This window comes from Delphinus delphis, chromosome 8, assembly GCF_949987515.2.
Source record: "Delphinus delphis chromosome 8, mDelDel1.2, whole genome shotgun sequence".
NCBI lineage: Eukaryota > Metazoa > Chordata > Mammalia > Artiodactyla > Delphinidae > Delphinus > Delphinus delphis.
In genome coordinates, this window is record NC_082690.1 from 67,071,512 (window position 1) to 67,090,823 (window position 19,312).

Consider the following 19,312-nt stretch of genomic DNA (forward strand, 5'->3'; position numbering starts at 1 on the left):
AGGTTTTAGCCAAAGGAATAAGTCTAATTTCCCCTGCCTCATAGGAGGTCAGACAGGGAAATAACCTGTTTTCCAAACACTGCCATCTCCCAAAAGGGGGTTTCTTACCACCTCTCTTGTCGTCTTTATATAGGGCAATTGAGTTGCTGCTGCTGCAGTGGCATCTCTCAGCAGCCCCTGTTATGAGGTGCCTAGCTACACAGCTGTCGGCCCTCTGACTTTGGAAACCCAATCTGGCTATCAAAACAATCTCTCATCTAGTTGCATTTCTTGACTCTCTGGAGGGGATGCACAAACTACAGGAATACTTAACTGCCCTTTATCCCATGCTTCCCTCCCACCACAGCAGGTCCCTGGCCTCTCCCTTCAGCTCTCATCCTTCTGCCCTGCACCCCTTTCTCCTGATTGTGTCAAAAGCGCAAAGAACCAGGTTAGGGAGGCTAGAAAAGCCAGACACTGGGAGGAGTAAAGGAAGGGAGCAGAAACAGAACATGAAGAGGGGAAGCTGGGAAGAGTCAGCAGCAATCATTTTTGTTCCATCACAGTCCTCTTCCAGTTTAGTCTAAGGCCCTGTGGGTGGACAAGCCAGCCACTCACCTGGGCGGAAGGTGGAGCTCAGACTTGGAGCCTGCACCACACACTCAAACACTTCATTTTCTAATCTTGCTTTCCCATTGAGGGTGGGAAAGCGGGTGGGTTGGGATTCATAAAGCTGCATGTTGTTCCCCTCTTAGTTGTTTCTGGTTTCAAACAACAAAGACTAACAGCAACTTTATCTGTCATATTCCTGGTTTACTTTAGAAGGAGTCCAGAAATAGTTGACAGAAGGGCTGCTTTCCTCCTCAACGTCATCAAGGACTCAGGCGTTTATCCTTCTGAGGTACGTAGAATAACAGCCCACAAAAGATGTCCATATCCCAAACCCCAGACCCTCTGAATATTTACCTTACATGGCAAAAGGGACAGCAGATATGATAAAGATTAAGGACTTTGCCATGGGAAGATTATTCTGGATTATATATGAGTCACTGGAAGTGAAAAACCTTTCCCAGCTGCAGAGATGGCACCAAAAGACCCAACCTGTTACTGCTGGCTTTGAAGATGAAGGGGGCCATGAGCCACAGAAAGAAAGCAACCTCTAGAGGCTAAAAAGGGCAAGGATGTGGTTTCTTCCCCAGAGCCTCCAAGAAGAAGGCAGCCCTGCTGATGGCCTTGATCTTGATCACATGATCCCAAGATGGCTGCTGCAGCACCAAATGTCACATCCTAAACACCTGTGCTCAAAGGTAGGCAACCAGGGAAGGGGGTGGAGGGTGGGGATATACTTCCTGTAGGCCTCTTTCCTTTTGTCACTCAGGTAAAAAACCCTTCCCAGAAACTCTTTGGCAGCCTTCCCCTTACATTTCCAGGGCCCGGACTGGGTCATGTGGCCATCTCTAGCTGCAAGGGCGGGCTGGGAAAGCAAGTGTCCAGCTTTTTCAGCCTCTGTGATGGTGGGAGAAGCGCAAGGAAAGAGGGCTGGGATTAGCTGTCAGGTAATTGAAATGACAGCATCTACTGTGGCTTCCTTGGCAGGAACTCCAGATCTCGGGAAGGGCAGGCAGGAAGATGCAAGTACCAAACTCCACCTAACCTTTACGATATTCCACTTAGAACCGTGAGTAGAGGAGCTACACCAGCATCTATATGTGAATTTCAGCCAAGAATTTTGCCAAGCCTCTCATGTTCTTTTTGTGGCTATGATGACAAAGTAGAACAGGATAATATACCTGCATATAAGCTCCATGAGAAAGTGACCTAGTTTTTATGTCATGTACTACTGTCTCCCTGGCACCTAACGTAGGGCCTGACATTTAGTAGGTGCTCAGTAAGTTTTTGGATGAAATTTCAGCCTCTTCGCCAAACACTCAAATTTACCTTGCCTTCCAGCCACTATGAATTACTTGCAGTTCCCCCTATATACCATCCCTCCTCCTTGCCTCCCTCCCTCTGCCTGTAGCCCAGAATGCCCTTTCCTATTCCTTCTGTCCTCCTGATATACTATCATCTTGGAAAGCCAGTTCCCATGCCAGCTCTCCCAAGCCACGTGCTCCTTCGAGGATCCTGTAACGCTCTGTTCAGATATCAGGTTGACTGCTTTCATTTTGCCAGTGCTGTGTTTAGTGTATCTCCCTCATTAGGCTGTGATGCTTTCAGGGTAGGACCCTATCTGGATCAACTTGGTACCCCTAGTGCATATCACAGCACCTGGTTCTGAGTGAATATCTGTTGAGTAATAAAGATGTAGAGTGGTCCTGATGATTCTGGACATTGAAAACAGCTAATTTTAAGAGATAAACATCAGTATATCCTGAGCATACTGTATTAGATATTGTTTTGACTTCTAGCTCTATCACTTAATCTTTTTGAGTATCCATTTCTTCATCTGTTAAATGAAGAAAATATTCATGGGTTCAATGAAGATTGAATTCATATGGGTAGACTGTCTAATCTGGTGTCTATCAGTCACCCAGCTGACCTTCATATATAGTAGTTTATTATTATGGATTATTATGGTCACTGAAGATCTTACTGTGTTTGGCCCAGAACTGCATTTGATTAAAGAAGCCTCCCCAGAAAAGAGGCATACACATTCCATTTACTCTTTCAGAGACAATGAAGCACTGACACTCTTAAGGACTAATTCCCATCCCAAAATGGTTAACATTTCTAAAATATTTTGATGCTAAAAGAGGTGTGCTTCCATTGTCTGGAAAATTTGCTTTATGGAAGAACTTTTTATTTTCTTTTTGGACAATGCAGGTCATTTCTATTTTATGTTTTCTGGCTGAAAGGAAAGTTTTCAAAGTCAAAAGGAAAAAGAAGTCCAAGAGCTACAAAAGAGTAGTTTAAGTGATTTATGCTTGATTTCTAAATGCAACATGTGTTTATACATAATTTAAAACTTAAAGAAAGCATGCTTATACAATTGTGTGTGACTTTAACATTTAATAACTCTGAATACGTGATAGAAACAGTCCATGACACTTGAAAATATCATTTATGGAACAGCATACAATTCAGTGCTCTTAGCTTGGATATTACAACCATATTTCACAAAGTCTTGCTTGGCTCGATTTTCTCCATGCAGTCAATATGGTCTTCAGTTGCTGGTAAGTGATTTTGCAAATTTCATTTATAATCCTGGCCCTAAGATTACCTAAGTACTGTTTCTGGCACATTAACTTACATATTATGCTCCGGTCATGTGTACCTTCAAAGTTACTGATATAACTGACTGCCACAGGGGATAGTGTCAATACCTCTGTCTCCACTGGAGTGATGGCCACCCACACTGGGGAGAACGCTGTTTTTCTAACAAACAGCAGAACTTTAATCTTACAGGGATGTGTGAACTAGTTTGACCTTAGTTCCAGGTGTGCCTCAAAAAAAAATCTCATTCTTCATCCTCGTAGCGGGTACTTTAGGTGGCACTGAGGCTGGTGGGGAGAGCACTGGGCTTGGAATCACACCTGGGTGACATCCTGCTCTGGTCTTCACTAGCTGTGTGACTTGGCAAAGCCACTTGACATCTCTGAGCCTCCGAGATCCTGGCAGACGGGGAGACCAATGCCCCCTTCACCAGGCTGTGGTGAGAGGACATGACACTGCTGCCCTGGCACAGAGGTAGGAGCTGAGTAACCCTGCTGAGAGGATGAATGCAAGTAACGTGGAGTGAGAACGTTTCACCTGCAGCAGCTGAGGGCAGCGCTTGCCTGTGCCCATGGGGAGAATGGCATGAAAGATTCACCTGTTGCATTTTCGCAGGTTTACGTTTGCAAAGCAGGGCATTCTTCTCCACATGTTTGAGAGTCAACATTACCCCAAAACCCATCGTGGGGAAATTCTGCATTCTTTTCCATCCCCTCCCCTCCAACTATTCTCGAGGCAATGTCACACAAAACGAAACGTGCCATCTGCCAACCAGCAGAGGCGAAGCAGCCAATACTTGGACCAGTTTAGCAGCCCTATTCTACCTTCAGCCTCCCACACCCTGGTCTTCCCCGACACCAGAATTGTGGTGCATGGGGGAGGGGGTGGGTGCTGGGCAAGGGTGCAGCCCCTCATGTTGTTTTAAGCCAGAGGGGAAAATGTACTGGGAAGAGGCCACGGAATAAAAGCCTGGTGAGCTCACACCTAGGGACACAGCTGGGGAAATAAATTAACTACTTCTGTTGCATGTCTACCCACAGAACAGGCCTGGGTCTAAATCTCCTCTCCCTCCAGCAGCTCCGAAGCGGCCCCGAGCTCCCTGAGAGCCATTTCCACTGACAGGCTCCTCTCCAGGTTCTCCAGCTCCCGGCGCACCTCCTCGATGAAGCCGCCGTCTTCATACTCATCAGGGGCGTCTCTGGGCACCAGGTTTGCTCCGTCCTCATCGCGGCCCCCGACGAAGGTGGGCTTGCACACATACACCAGGCTGTGGCTGTGGAGGGAGGGACGGGGGCGAGGCCCAGGCCCCCAAACTGAGGCCCTGCTCTCTGCACAAGCCCAGCTCACCTTCACGGCACCTCCTTCTAACATCCTGCCTTAAAGCAGATGCTGAGGGAGGGTCACCTTTGGAGAATGTGCTCCAAGGTGAGCTCCCCCACGTCGAGCCACAGGTCTGTCCTCCTGTCACGGACCCTCTCTGGCAGTCCTGAGGACTTGGCGGTCTGAGAGTTTACAGCCCCCTGCCCACCTGGGCCCCCAGGCAGCAGCAGCCCCTGCTGCACCTATGGGGAGCCCTGGGCCTTGTGGGCCAGGGCCAGGGTTCTGTCTGTTTCCCCAGCCACCCTGGATCCTGCTGGGAGAGAAGGCAGAGCAGCGGCTGCTGAGTGAGATGCGCACGGAGAACTTAGCCTCTGAGCAGGCCTGGTGCTTCACGTCTCTCCACGGCCTCTACTCTGCTGGCCACTCTCCCGGCTGCCCTCCTACCTCTCTGACTGCACCTTCTCAGTCTCCTCTGCTCTTTCATTGTGATGCGCCTGGGCTCCCTCCACACCCAGTCTTTTTTAACGTCATCTACTGAGGAGGCTTCAACCCTCACACAGATGAACCCAAATCTGTACCCCTGGCCACACCTCCTGAGCCCTAGTCCTATAGATCCGCTATTGGACCCTCCATCTGGAAGACCCAAGGACACCTCCAACTAAACCTACCTTAAATTAAATCCACATCTTCCCCCCACCCTGCTCCTGCTCCTGGGTCCCCACTGGGTGGCACCTCATTTGCTCTCAGCCCCCGACAGAAAGGGCAAGTGAGACCTCACCTATGAGGCTGGCAGAGGAGGCCACTGGCACACGGGCATCGGTCCAAAGCTCCATCAGGCTCCAGCTCCCAGGTGATGAGATCCAAAAGCCGGCTGGCAGGGTCGTGGCAGAGCTCACCCTCCACGGGCAGGGGTGTGCACACAGGAAACAACAGACCTGGAACCAGTTGAGGGTTACCCCTGTACCAGGCAGGCAGGCAGGCACCAAAGGAAGGAGCAGAGAAATGGGGTGCAGCCCCCCAGCTTCCACCCTGAACCCCAAAGTGGAGGTTGGGATTGAAGAGGTGGAATGGTAGGAAACCAGAATGATGGCATGGGCTCAGGAGGGAACAAGCCGGGAGGGCTGGAGCAGTTAGGGAGGACTGCCTGGAAGAGGTGGTCTTGTGCTGGGTTTTGAGGCCAGAGGTATGGAGAAATTAAGAGTAGAAAAAGGCACTGAAGTTTTTTTTGGAGGGGCAGGAATTATTATTACAAAATATGTTTTCAAAGAGAAAAAATCTGGAAGGATATAGATAAGACCTTTGCTTATCTGTATCTTCCAGTTTTCCTACACTGAAAATGTATTATTTGTATAATTAAAAAATGAAAGTAACTATGTTTATATATATATGGGCTGGTGAGAAAGGTTGGGACAGCAAGATTCCCAGATGGGCCCAGGAGTAGAGAGAAAAGGAGGACAGGTAAGCTGGACCCGGCCGAGGTCTTGGAAGGCCAACTGAGGAGTGGAATTGAAGTGACAGGACAGGAGCATCCGCAGGTCCCAGAGGAATGATACCCAGGGAGCCATGTCCTTGAGGAAAATTGCTGGGGCAGCAGGTACCAGGTGGACTAGGGCTTGAGGGAGGGGTTAAGGGACGGTTTCAGAAACACCCGTGGATAGGGAGAGCACCTGAGCAGACCTCACCTGGGAAGGGCAGTGAGAATGAGAGATGGGAGTAGAAGGGGGCCACTCTCAGGAAAGCGGACCAGGGCCAGGTGCTACCCTGAGACCTGGGGAATGGGTGGAGTGTGATGGGGAGGGGGTGCCCTCATCCCACGCATCTGGGGGTATTCCTCCCTCCTTGGGCTCATGCATCCTGAAGGAATTTAATTTCCAGGCATCACAGGAGGAAAAGAAAAAGAGTGAGACAGAGAGCTGGTCTTCAGCCCCGGGAAGAAGTTGCGGTGCTGGGACACATACCAATGAGCATCGGGGACCCTGCCTAGGAGGAGGTCCCTGAAAAGGTGTGGTTGGCATGGACGGGGCCCCAGGAGGCCCAGTGTGCTAGAGCTTGGGACAGGGCTTGTCCTGCCCCCAGAGGGGAGCCCACCCACCTCTCTGGAAGGCACAGCACAGCCCCGGCTGGCAGTCCCTCTGGTTGTCACAGATGGTCCCGTTGCCGCCTTTGGTGGCCATTCTGGTGCAGTGACCCCAGACGCACAGCTGGTCTCCACAACACTCGCTGTCCCGGGTGCAGAGCTGCAGCAGGGAGGGAAAACACAGGTGGCTCACGGACCTGAGGGAGCCCAGCCTGTCCCTGCCCCCAATCCAGAAGCCTGGAGACAGTGCAGGTCGGCTACCCCACATCCTCCTACTATAGACAGGAGGAAACCGAGCTCCTTGGTCTGGGGGTGTCTTAGGGAAGTCAAGGGGGTGGAGATGGGAGCTGGGCAGGAAACATGACACCTGGGGGAGTCCTACACAGCTTGAGATTTTATAAAGGATGGTTGCATCTTTTCGGTTCCCCCCCGGACTTGGCTTTGCCTCCTTTTCATTAGGTCCCTTATTAACGGTCAGGAAGGAAGATGGCTTATGGCCCACAGACGCAGGCAGCGGCGTGAATCTGATCAGCTGATTAAATTAAGGCCCAAGCCTGGACAGCCACAGGGACAGGAGGGCACTGGGTGCCTTGGACCTGGGGTCGCACGTGTGGAGTGGTGGCACCGAGCAGGCCAGGAGCTGCCTAACCACAGGTGGGGCCAGGCAGGGCGGCAAGAAGCCCTCTATTTTCCAAACTTGTTATCGTGCTGTGTTATTGCCTTAATAATGAAAAGGACCAGAAAAGCCCATATATGGCTTTGGCTAAAACATCTGTTGGGCAGAGGGAGTGTCGCTCTTCCCCGGCTTCCCGCTTCTCTGTGGAACCTCCATCTGGAACATGCTCTGGCTTCTTCCTGGGCCTCCTTCTGCCCTCTCTGAGCAGACTGGGAGAAAGATCTGGGGCGTGGGTTGCCCCTTCCCTGCCCAAGGGCTGCCATGGTGTTGCCGGCTGCATCTACTGGGATGGTTTTCCCCAGGGAAGGGGCAGGGTAGGGCCTCCTCTGTCCTCCCTCTGCATCTCTCGTATCTATGAGGCAGGCACTGGGGCCAGAAGCCACTGGGCGGGTAGGGTGACAGCAGGTCTGCAGATGGCTTCTGGTCACCCCAGGAGTCAGCCCCACTGGGCACCATGGACTGGCTGTTCCAAGCGTGGACACGGTGGGGCCCCATAGGAGGCTTCCAGGAAGCCCAGCTGAGAACTGGGGGCCACTGGCCTTCTCCCCCAGGTCTCCTTTTCTGGGCCCCCATGGCCCTGGCGCTGCAGCTCTGGGGGCCTCTGGGCACACTCACTGTCTGCTGGTCCCGGCACGGCTGGCAGGAGTACTCGAAGCTGGAAAATTGGCAGTACCTGCCAGGCCCACAGTCCTCATCAATGATGCACTCCTGGGAGGGAGGGGAGGGGAGGAGAGGAGAGGGGAGGGGAAGAGGGAGCAGCTTCATCAGTGAAAGGCAGATCAGCTGACCCGCGGTGCCCTGGAAGGGCCAAGCCCCACTTTATCCCGAAGTCTTAGCCCACAGGAATGGCCTCCAGACTCCTCTTACACCCAGGCGGCCCGCCGGGCTCTCTCACCTCAGCATCCACTCCCTCCAGGCTGGCGGGGGCCCTCACCCACCCCGCACGCCCGGGCTTCTGCCCTGCAGGATGCCACACCCAGTGCACACAATCGAGTCTGCGTGCAGCCCTCCCCCTCACACACCCGGGATGGGAGCACAGAGACTCAGCCATTCTTCAAGGAGGAGCAGATGGATTTAATAAGAAGAGCTAATGAGTTCCAGGCCCAGGTGGCTGCACAGGAAGGGCTGGGGTCCAGGCCCAGTAGGGCCCTGCTGACAGTGAAGGAAAAGTGCTGCAGAGGCTGTGCAGCTGGGGGGCTGTCGGGGGGCCTCCTGGGGGTCCTGGTCTGGGGTCCAGGGCTGCCTGGCAAAGGCAGCTGCCAGCTTTGAAACCCGAGGAGGGTGCAGCTGGCACTCAGCCCTCCAGCCCAGGTGCCTTCTCATGGCTGCCAGCCCTGCTTGGCCGGACAAATGGAGGAGAAAGGGAGAGAAGGGATCTGTCCACCCCAAGGCCCAGAAAAGGGAGGCCACTGCAGCCCGGCCACGGTCACCCGTCACTGGCAAGAGCAGGGCTGCTTTAGCTCCGGGCCTGCTGTCAGGCTCCGGCCTGGGAATTGGCAGCTTCAGAGGGAGAGGAGGGCAGCAGAGGCGAGAGGCATAAGATCCACCACTGACAACCCGTCATGGTGCCAGCCCCGGCGGGCTCAACGTCCCCGGTCTACCTCGTGGCTTCCCCAGCAAGCAGCAGGGAGGGATTACTTTCCCCATGCTGTCAACCTGGAAACTGAGGCTCAGAGAGGCCAAGGGGGCCGTCAGGGACCCACGGATGAGAAACTCTCCTGAGGCAGGTGTTCTGGGGCCCCAGCAAACCTTATGGGAGGGTCTGGGGGAGGGAGGGACCTGCCTCCCCGCTCTGACCTGGGCATGCTCCATGCTGAAAGCAGGTGTGGAGCCGGACCCAGAAAGGCCTGGATGCGCAAGCCCTGGCCTAAGTGGCCTGGGCTGGTCCCTCCCTCTGCTCTGTGAGCTGAGGCACCAGTGCTAATGGGTATGGACAGGAGACTGTGAACGGGGTCTTCTAGGGACCCCCAGGGCCAGAGCATGTGTGTAGGCCTGGGGGTCAGCAGGGAGGCTCTGGCCAGGTAGCCTAGGGAATGAAGCTTTGTCCCTGGGAAGTGACAGGTGTCCCCAGGCCAACACTGCAGGCCTAAGAAGATGGGTATTTGGTTCAGGGCAGCTGCAGGCTTGGCCTCTGCATAGGACTGTTGCAACTCCCGCCCGGCACTGACCCCCAGCCTGGCATACCTCAGAGCATGCGGTCATGCTCTGTTCACCAAGCAAAGCTCACCCAGCCAGGAAGACCATCAGTCCCACTGGACACCATCTTCCAACAGCCCCTTTGAGCGATGACGGGGAAGAGGCCAACCTGGAGACGTGGTACCAGTCACCCCCATGTGCCAGGCTCTGTGCTCACCAGGGGCTCCAGAAGGGACCAGGGCTGACACCCAGAACAAGTGAAAAGTAATTTAAATCTCTACTGTAACCTCTCAAAAAGTGTCCAAGGGTAACCAAGCAGGACCCAATGGGGCCTTCCTGGGACAGACCCTCACCCCCACCCCATGTCCTCCACCTGCCTCTTGTTTGTAGAAAAACTTTAACCTCCTAGGCCTTCCCTGAGTTCTGAAGAAAAAATTTAATCAGAGAAGTGAGAAAATGCAGAACCAAAGGAAAACAGTCAAGCAAGACAAAACAGTGATAGTTTAGCCATTAAATATGTCCTTGAGCCGTTTTGCAGTTACTGAAACCCCCAGCAGGTGGAAGAAGTTAACTAGATGCTGATCACAAGCCCACGGACCCCAGGCAATTGGAACCAGAAGACTGATGATGTTGACTCCCAGTTACCTTCCCACCCATCAGAAGAATGTCCGCAAGCTCATCACGCACATGTGCAACTCTCTCCCTCAACCTGTCTTTAAAAACCCTTCCCTGAAAGCCATCGGGGAGTTGGGATCTTCTGAGCTTTACTCCTTGCTTGGCCTTGCAACAAACGCTGCACTTTCCTCACCACAACCCAGCATCAGAAGATCGGCTTTACTATGTGCAGGCAAGTGGACCCAAGTTTGATTCAGTAACAAAAGGAGAGCACACTGCCCACCACCCTGCAAGATGACCTAAAATTGCTCTTCTCTGTGTCTCCCCCAGCGTCCCACGCATCTCGGCCCACGAGCCCCCTCCCATGGCTCTGGCCGAAGTTTCCATCACCACAGCAGTGCAGCAGCTCAGCAAGTAGGGTCTGCCCCCGCAAAAGGAATCGATCTTGTCCCTGTTCCCAACCCAGCAACCCTAAAAGGTCGGCTGTTTTTACTGGTGAGAAAACTGAGTCTCAGAGGGGCGGAAGGGCCGCCCAAATCAGGGGCTGAGCTGGGGGCAGGGCACTCAGTCTGTGTGACCCCAGAGTCCATAATAGCCTCAGAAGCCGACAGGTTTTTAAGTAAAGCACTCAGCCACCACGCCTTCCTCGACACAGACTCAACTCAGCCAGTTAAGCCAGAAGCGTCCTGACATTTCTTCCAAAACAGAATAGCAAGAGCATGGGGTGGTGGGGGCAGGAGGGAGGGAGTAGAGGGCCCACAGGTATCAAGGCCCTTCTCTGAACCCGGCCACATTTTGAAGCATTGGGATGCAAACGTGAATAGGAGAAGGCCTTTGCCCTCAAAGAATTTATCATTCAATTAAAAAAAAAAAATGCAACCCAGCAGAAAAGAGAGAAGGGTATGAACAGACAACATACAGCCAGTGAAACTGCTTTGTCTCTTCACGCAGAAAAGATATTCGAGGGGCTTCCCTGGTGGCGCAGTGGTTGAGAGTCTGCCTGCCAATGCATGGGACACGGGTTTGAGCCCTGGTCTGGGAGGATCCCACAGGCCGCAAAGCAACTGGGCCCGTAAGCAACAACTACTGAGCCTGCGCGTCTGGAGCTTGTGCTCCGCAACAAGAGAGGCCGCGACGGTGAGAGGCCCCCGCTCACCGCAACTAGAGAAAGCCCTCGCACAGAAACGAAGACCCAACACAGCCATAAATAAATAAATAAATAAAGATGTTCGATTTCACCAATAATCAAGAAAATGCAACTTAACAGAGCTGGATACCACGTTTTCACTTAGAACAGAAACAAGAAGTTTGATACTATCTGCAGTAGGCAGAATACTCCCCCCCTACCCCAATGTCCACATCCTCATCCCTGGAAGCTATGGACATGTCATGTTACATGGCAAGGGGACATTAAAGTCACAGGTGGAATTAAGGGTGTTAATCAGCTGACCTGACATAAGGAAAGAAGCCTGGATTTTCCAGGTGCACCCAGTGTAATGGTAAGGGGCTTTGCACGTGCCAAGGAGCAGCAGGGTCAGTGTCATGGCAATGCCACATGCAAAGACCCTCATCCCCAGTTATCCAGACCTAACTGGCTTTGACTATGGAAGGGCCATGGGCCAAGGATCAGTATTTCTCCTAGACCTTCCAGAAGGAGCCAATACTTTGATTTCAGTCCAATGAGACTCCTGTTGGACTTCTGATTTATGGAAATGTACGATAATAAATTCCTGTTTTTAAACCACTAAATATATGGTAAGCTGTTACAGCAGCAATAGGAAACTAATACATTGCATAATATCCCAAGTTGGTAGGGATTTGAGAAACTGAGCATTGCCAGATGGCAGTTAGGGGGTAATTAAAGTTGAAGTAGATGTTCTTTGCAGGCAACTCATCAGCATCTATCAAAAATGTAAATGCATAGACCCTTTGACCCAGTAACTCCCCTTCCAGGTGGCTATCCTCAGAAACACTCATCCATAGGTGCAGACACCCAAGTACAGGGATGTTTAAGGCTATACGTCAGTATCATATTTGTAATCCAGAAATAATGGAAATGCCCAATAAGAGGGGACTGATTAAATTATTGTACAATCATTTCGTGGGAAAATGGCACCAGGCAGACATTAAAAAGAATGAGGTAGTTCTTTGCACTGTGATGTTTACAATCCATCAGTAAGTAAAACAAGCAAGTGAAAGAAGCATGTAATCTCACTCCTGTAGAGCAGAATAACAATACGTGTGACACGCGCCTGGACCCCGCACAGCGCCTGGCATGTGGGGGCACCTGATGGATACCGCTTAGTGGATGAAACCACTTGTATATTACTGGAGCAAACAGGCTAACAAAATGCTGACCGTTAGCATTGATCTGGGAACCAAAGCAAGAAAATATGCACATTCCATTAACTTGGCTTCTCATTCCCCAAGAATCCTGTAGACTTGGAATTTTTACTACATATTTCCCTTTCCAGATCTTTAATTTAAAAGATATGAGCTGTGGGGGCAGGGGCGGACTTCCCTGGTGGTCCAGGGGCTAAGAGCCCACGTTCCCAGTGCAGGGGGCCCGGGTTCGATCCCTGGTCAGGGAACTAGATCCCACACGCTGCAGCTAAGAGTTCACATGCCGCAACTAAAGATCCCACATGCTGCAACTAAAGATCCCGCAATGAAAATCCCACATGCCGCAACTAAGACCTGGGGCAGCCAAATTAAATTAAATTAAAAAAAAAAAGATATGAGCTAAGAGCCCCTGCTGTTCACAATTCTCCATCAAGCAAAGAACAGCTTCATCCTCAGGAATATCTTCCTTTCCCTAAACTGACTCCTACGCAGAACAAAGCATTCCCTACAGAGTCACAATGAAGCAATTCATTTTTTTCTAGGTATGGAAAAATTTTTGGCATGGAACCTTGCCAAACACTTTTGAAAAATTCAGATACACTAAAGCAATGGTTTCCTTTGCAGACATGTTTCTGCTACCTGCCAGGGGCTCTGGCAGGTTAGTTCAGCATGACTGACCCCCAGGAAAGCTCGGTGCTTCTTTGTTAACGGTCTGCCAGCTCGCTTACTGTGGATGTGCATTCCCAGCAGCTAGAAATGCTGGAGATGCTCTTTGAGAATTGTGATCATACTGGAAACCTTGGAACTTCAAAGTGTAAAGAACCCCTAGAGGCCAAAAGAGCAGAAACTGAATTCTGGTTTTGCCACTTCACAGCTGTGACCTATCTCACCGGGCTGTGAGAATGCCAAAAAATTTTTAAAAAAGAAAGAAAAGAAAAAAATGAAGGGCTCATGTGAGCACCACGGAGCAGGTGGGATGAGGTGCTGGGGTGAGATGACAAGCTGAGCCTACACCAGCTGCCCACGGTGTTCTGGCACCAGGCCCAGGCACGGCCGGGTCACTGCTGCCGCCACTCAGCACCAGTTCTCCTGACTCCCCCCAACGCGGGCCTTAGTACCCACACTTCCCAGATGTGGAAACTGAGATTTAAGGTGAAGGATCTGTCCAGAGTCACCCAGCCCAGACGTGGCGTTGCGAGTCCAAGCCAGTGGGTCTGACCCTAAGGACAGGATCCTTCCATCTCCCCTCCTGGGAGGATCACCTCTCTCCCTTCAGCGCCAACCAGTCCCCTGTGCCTCAGTCCCAGCTTAGCAGAGCCCGCCTGGGACGAGGCCACAGGCCCCACACATCCCCGGAGACTCAGGGCCAGGGCCACGGCCCGTGGGCATCTGGGCCTCAAAGCTGGGTCACTTAGAGCCAGCTTCTTCGGAGGCTCCCCGGTCCCGGCCACTCGCTGTCTGTCCCCACCCCTCCCTCCCATCCTGGTGGGGAAGGCTGACAAACAGCCCAGAGGCCTGCTGTCAGGACCGCAGCCATTCAGAGGACGGGGGTGGGGGGGTGGGGGGAGGCTTTGTTGTTCCGAGGACGGAGCTATGTTTAGAAGGCGCTCTGCACAGCACTCTGCTCAGAGGCCAGCGCGGAGGCGGGACCAGCAGGGAACACGCTGGAGATCTGGCAGGATGCTAGGCCGGGAAATGGCCCTGGCACTTCGACACTACCATGAAATACTGGAAAATGGCAAAGGAGCCATTCTGCGTCTTTGATTTTCCATTTCAGAGTTTATCAGGGGAGGCAAAGGAAGGGGGAGAAAACAGCACAGGAACCCCGCGAGGCTTTCCTCGGCTTCTGTGTGGCGAGCGGCTGGGGGGAGCTCAGCTTCTCTGTGGCCCTCTTGCTGCCACACTTCGCTTCTCACACTGGCCGGGACATGTTGTTCATGGTCCCCGGGAATCCAGACATTCTTATATCGAGAGGCCTAAAGGAGGAGGCCACCAGGGGGGCCCCTGCCAGGGCTGAGGCTTTCCACAGGCTCCTCTCAAGCCCATCTTCAGGGGAACCAGCCAGGGCACATGAAATGAAGGCCCAGGGGACCTCCACCAGCTGAAACTCGCTGGCCCTTGGAGCTACAGCCCCTGCAGCAGGGAAGGTTCAGAGAGCACCTGCTTGGGCTTCCATGGCTCTCTCTATCCTCACAGCCCCGTGAGGTCACTTCACATCCCCCAGCACGTGCCCGGCGCAGAGTTGCCATTCAGTTAAAAATACATAGATGAACCAAAGACCAATCTCCACTTTGCAGGTAAGTAAACTGAGGCTCAGAGCCCAAGGTCATCGATGGAGTTGGAAACACTAAGATGTAAACCCAAGTCCATCAGACCCCCAAGCTGAGGCTCACTGACCTTCCACCACACCCTGTTGCCTCTGAATACCCAGGTACAGGTTGAATTATGCTCCCCCCAAATTCATATTTTGAAGCCCTGATTCCTAGTACCTGTGAATGAAAAATGTTGCCTGCCATATCAGTAAACAAAGGATGTTGCAGCCGTCAAGCCATCACATGACAGCTGCCCCGAACCATGAGCCCTGAGGGAACTCAGGATGGAGACAAACCAAAGGGGCTGCCCACTGCCAAGCCCTCAGCCACTGCAGTCACCCCCAACTGTGTACCCCGGGGGAATTCAGAATGGAGAAAAGCAGGGTACTGGCCCCAGACAGCTGAAGTGCACATCAAAGGAATGATTTCAGTGAGCCCAGACTCTTGCATCTTCCCATACATAGAACAGTGCTAACTTCCTTATCTTGAGATATCTGGTTTTCTTTAATTAATAGTAATCTTTTGATGTCCTGACTACCTGGTCTTCGTTACAAAAACTCCTATATATCCTGGCTCCACCCCCCCCTCCGCCTTGCCTCTTCGGAACACTCCCTCAGAGTGATCTGAGAGTCCTCTCTTCCGGGCTTGAAGTCCTTCATAATGTCCACCAAATAAAACATAACGTTCAAATTGCAGGTTGTGTTTGTTTTTTTTTTTCAGTCGGCATACCTCAGAATGTGACCGTATTTAGAAATAGGGTCATTGCAGATATAATTACTTAAGATGAGGTGATTAGGGTGGGCCCTAGAGCGATACACCTGGTGTCTTTATGAAAAGGGGAAATTTGGACACAGAGACAGACACTGCTGGAAGGAAGACGTTGTGAAGAACAGAGAGAAGATCTACAAGCTGTTCAGCCCTCAGAGGACCCACCTCGGCCAACAGCTCGACGTCAGACCTCCACCCTCCAGAGCTGCGAGACAACACGTTTCTAGTGGGTCACCTTGTCACCTAGCTTGCTTTATTCTGGCAGCCCTAGGAATCTGACACCCGCCGCTCCCAACAAGCCTGTGGCCAAATCTCCTCTGTTTCAGACCTAACACACACACCCAGCCTCTGTCCCTGAGCTTCAAATCTCCCTCGGGGTGGGAGCCAGAGGTATGACAGAGGGGATGGGGTCGGTGGCGGGGGAAAGACACGGCACATTCTGAAGGATTTTTACCCCAGGGACTGGAACAAGGTTTCTGCGTTGAGCCCAGAAACTTTCAACCAGCAAGTTTTGGGCCCCAGGCCCATGCTCTGGTTACAGAGTTTGGATGGATGGTCCTCTCCTGGTCCCAGGTGTGTAGTGGTGGTGCCGGGCCCTGAATGCTCCTGGGATGCGGGGATGGTACAGTCTGAGATAAACAAATGTCCCTCCCAGACGTGGGGCTGTTCTCTGAGCCCCGGCCCTCCTGAGCAGACTGTGGGCACCAACCGTCCTCATCTTCCCAGAACTGGTGGGGCTTCCTGGGATGCGGCCCCTGCAGTGCCAACACTGGGGAAGTCCCGGGCGCTCTGGGAGCACACACCCTCACACCTCCCTCTCCGGGCCCTGTCGCTGCACTCAACGCCCTCTGGTTACTCCATGTCCTTCAGCCCCTCAAGGCCACGTGGCACCAGTGTACCTGGGGTTGGCATGAGGGTGAGCTGCAGGCTTTGGGGCCCCAGCATGGAATTGAATATGGGTTCACTTACAAGCTGGGTGACCTTGGGCAAATTACTGAGCCTCTCTGTGCCTCGATTTGTCTGTAAAATGAGAATCCTCAAGAGGCTGTTGGACAGATGAAAAGAGATAAAATGTGCATGCTCTTGGAACACTGCTGGGCGCCCAGGACTCAACCCCCAGGGCGCACCTCTGTCTGCGCTCGTAACTCACTGCAGGAGCTCAAAAGGTGACCGTGGGAAGCCTTGAGTAAGCTTCTGAGCTAAGTTCAGGCCAGCAGATCTCATTCTAGAGTGAATACCTGTCCTACTGAAAAGACCCAGAATGTCAGGTGCAGCCAGGGCTCTCCATCCATCACCACAAGACAACCTCCTGCTTCACCCTGGAGCCCTCTGCTGTGGGGAGACAGGAGGGAGGAGGACAGGTGCACAGAAGTACAAGGGCGGCCCAGGGATGCCCAATTACAAGAGGGCATGCAAGCAGCCAGGAGACACACGATTCAATCACCCTGGGTGCTAGGCATTTGGCATCCCTCATCTCATCTCATCGTCTTCCAAAGTGAGCAAGAGAAGCCCAACTTTACAGACCAAGGCAGTGAGGTCACTTGCCAAGGTCATGGGTAAGAAGTGGTAAGGCGGGGCACTCAGCCCAAGAGTTCCATCTGACCCCGACCCAGTGCTCTAGGGAGAAAAGGGCAGACCCCAGCGAACAGGCAGCCTGGGGGCCCAGGCCAGGGGGCAGGAGGGAGAAGTGTGGGGCAGGAGGCCTCTGGGGGAGCCTGGGAGCTGCCAGCTCTGCCTGCAAGGGAGGGCAGGGTCTCCAAGGCTGGGCCCTGGTGCAGGTGCCCAGAGGGCTGGGAGTGGTGCTGAGAGCAGCGGGCAGGCGGCCTCCCCTTCCTTCTACAGGATCTCCAAGTCAGCTTCCCCTGTTCCTCAGACTCCTTTTTTGACCTTAAGACCAGGTCAATCGCAGGAGCTGTGACACTCATGCACATTTGTCTCGAACACAGCAGGGTGCCCCCAGCCTCTCCTCGACGCTGCCCTGGAAACTCTCAGCCAAAGCTGCAAACCTCACCCAGGGCTGTGGCCTGACCCATGCTGCAGGAATAGCCCGATGGAAAAACCCAGGCCAGAGCCAGAAGCCGACGCCAACTATCATTATCCTAAAGTCCCAACATCTGCAAAGGCCTGGGGCTCCGGGGCTGCTCCCACCAATACCTCTTCCCCAGTCACACAACCCGAGAAACAGGAAAATGTGGCCCCAGCTGGGCTCAGCACACGAGGTGTGGAGACCCATACCCCAGAGCCTGCGGTGCCCATATCACTCAGGACACGGTCCTGGAGTTCTCCTCTCCTCCTGGCCCCCAGCCGAGACCTCAGGCCCTCTGAGGAGACCGTCACACCCACAGGTCCTCAAGGACGGAGAGGGGTGTTCCAGACTAAAGCCTGTCCCACAGACAGGCCACAGAGACAGCCAGCCCCACACTCACGGAACTTCCCAGCACATTCTTTTAGCCTGAGCCATGTTGCCTCTGGGGAATTTCTACCCATATTTAATTCCAAAAAAAACTTATTCACGTGACCAATCTGTGTCTAACCAATTGAGTGTTGTCACCGCCTGGGTTAGAAGCAGTGGAGTGAGCCCTCCACCCTCTCCCCATCCACGTTTCTGAGGCTCTGAGTCTGCACGACCCCTACCTCCCATTCCGAAGGCAGACTTTGAAGGTCTGACCTTCACCAAATACACACGGGACCCAGCTGGTGCAGAAGAAGCCTGCTGCCCAAGCCGTCAGGAGCCTAACCGTAATTGTTCTGAGAGCTGCCCCAGCAGAGGGGCCCTGGAGGAAGCGGAGGTTGGACTAATTCAATCATTGCCAGATTGGAGGAGACAGGCGGCCCTCCAGGCCCAGGGAGCATCCAGACCGCATCTGTGACGGTGGCATAATAACAAAGTGTGACAAGGGGAGAAGTGAATAAAAAACAGGTTATGTCCCCCTGTGACCTGAGAGACGGGGGCCTGAGGTTCCGGCACGAGGAGCTCTCTGCCTGCACCAGGCAGCACCTGGCACCGTGAACTGCCCCCTTGGCTTGAATTCTCACTCCCCTAGCAACCCTCAGACAACCAACCTGGCTCCTCAAGGCCCTGACACCAGATGGGGGGTGTCCTGGATGGGGCGCCAACATTCCTGCCACTGCAAAGAGATGTTCCTCACCCGTGCAAACCAATAACCTACACATCAGTGAGGTCTGAGTTCAGTTCACAAGAGGGCCAAGGATGTCCCGTGTCTGCATCTGCAGGGCTCAAGGGTCCTAGCAAATTCACCCAGGTTGTGAGTCCCCGTGAGACCTTCACCCTGAGGACACTCCATCTTGTAACTCATTGTCTTCCCACGACGACCCGAGTCCAATCTCTGCACAGCACACAGAGCCCTTCACGGTCAGTTCCCAACCTGCTTTCCAGTCCAATTTCCTGACCTCCCCAAGACCCGATTTTGGTCACTGCTTCTAGAATGCCCTCACTTCCCCGCTCTGCCAATTCATCTTTAAGGAGCAACACAATGTGTCCTCCTCAGACACATCCCTGACCCTCCCCACTGGGCAGCGAGGGCCTGTCTCCCGGGAACCCCTGGCCCTCAGTACCCACCCCAGTGAAAGCCGGGTGAAGAGAGGAATACGTTTGGACTACAAAGACCAACAGGCATTTATAAGGCTTGCCAAGACTGACACTGGGAGAGCCAAGATTCAAACTGTGGAGGCTTCAAGTGTCTGTAATTGGTTTTTCTCTCTGAGGAGTGACCCTGTCCAGCAGCAGTCAAGGTGGCCGGTGGCTGGCTGGTCATTTGTGTCTCTAGGCAACCCAAGGCGGGACGTGCCTCAACTCCCAAAGCCCTCTGAGGCCTTCACTTGAGTCACTGGCCTCGTCTCACCAGAGCACTT

At 53.1% G+C, this 19,312-nt stretch overlaps 1 protein-coding gene across 1 annotated transcript in view; it reads right to left on the reverse strand.

Annotated features, from left to right (window-relative positions):
- Positions 1-2,883: 2,883 nt before the first annotated feature.
- The window catches only part of DKK3 (dickkopf WNT signaling pathway inhibitor 3), a 48,198-nt gene continuing 31,769 nt past the window's right edge, over positions 2,884-19,312 (reverse strand). The window contains exons 5-8 of the mRNA XM_060018503.1: positions 7,881-7,973; positions 6,605-6,749; positions 5,291-5,447; positions 2,884-4,465 (exon numbers count right to left, since the gene is read on the reverse strand). Coding sequence (XP_059874486.1) covers positions 4,246-4,465; positions 5,291-5,447; positions 6,605-6,749; positions 7,881-7,973 — 615 coding nt within the window. The 3' untranslated portion in view covers positions 2,884-4,245. The remainder of the gene's footprint in view (positions 4,466-5,290; positions 5,448-6,604; positions 6,750-7,880; positions 7,974-19,312) is intronic.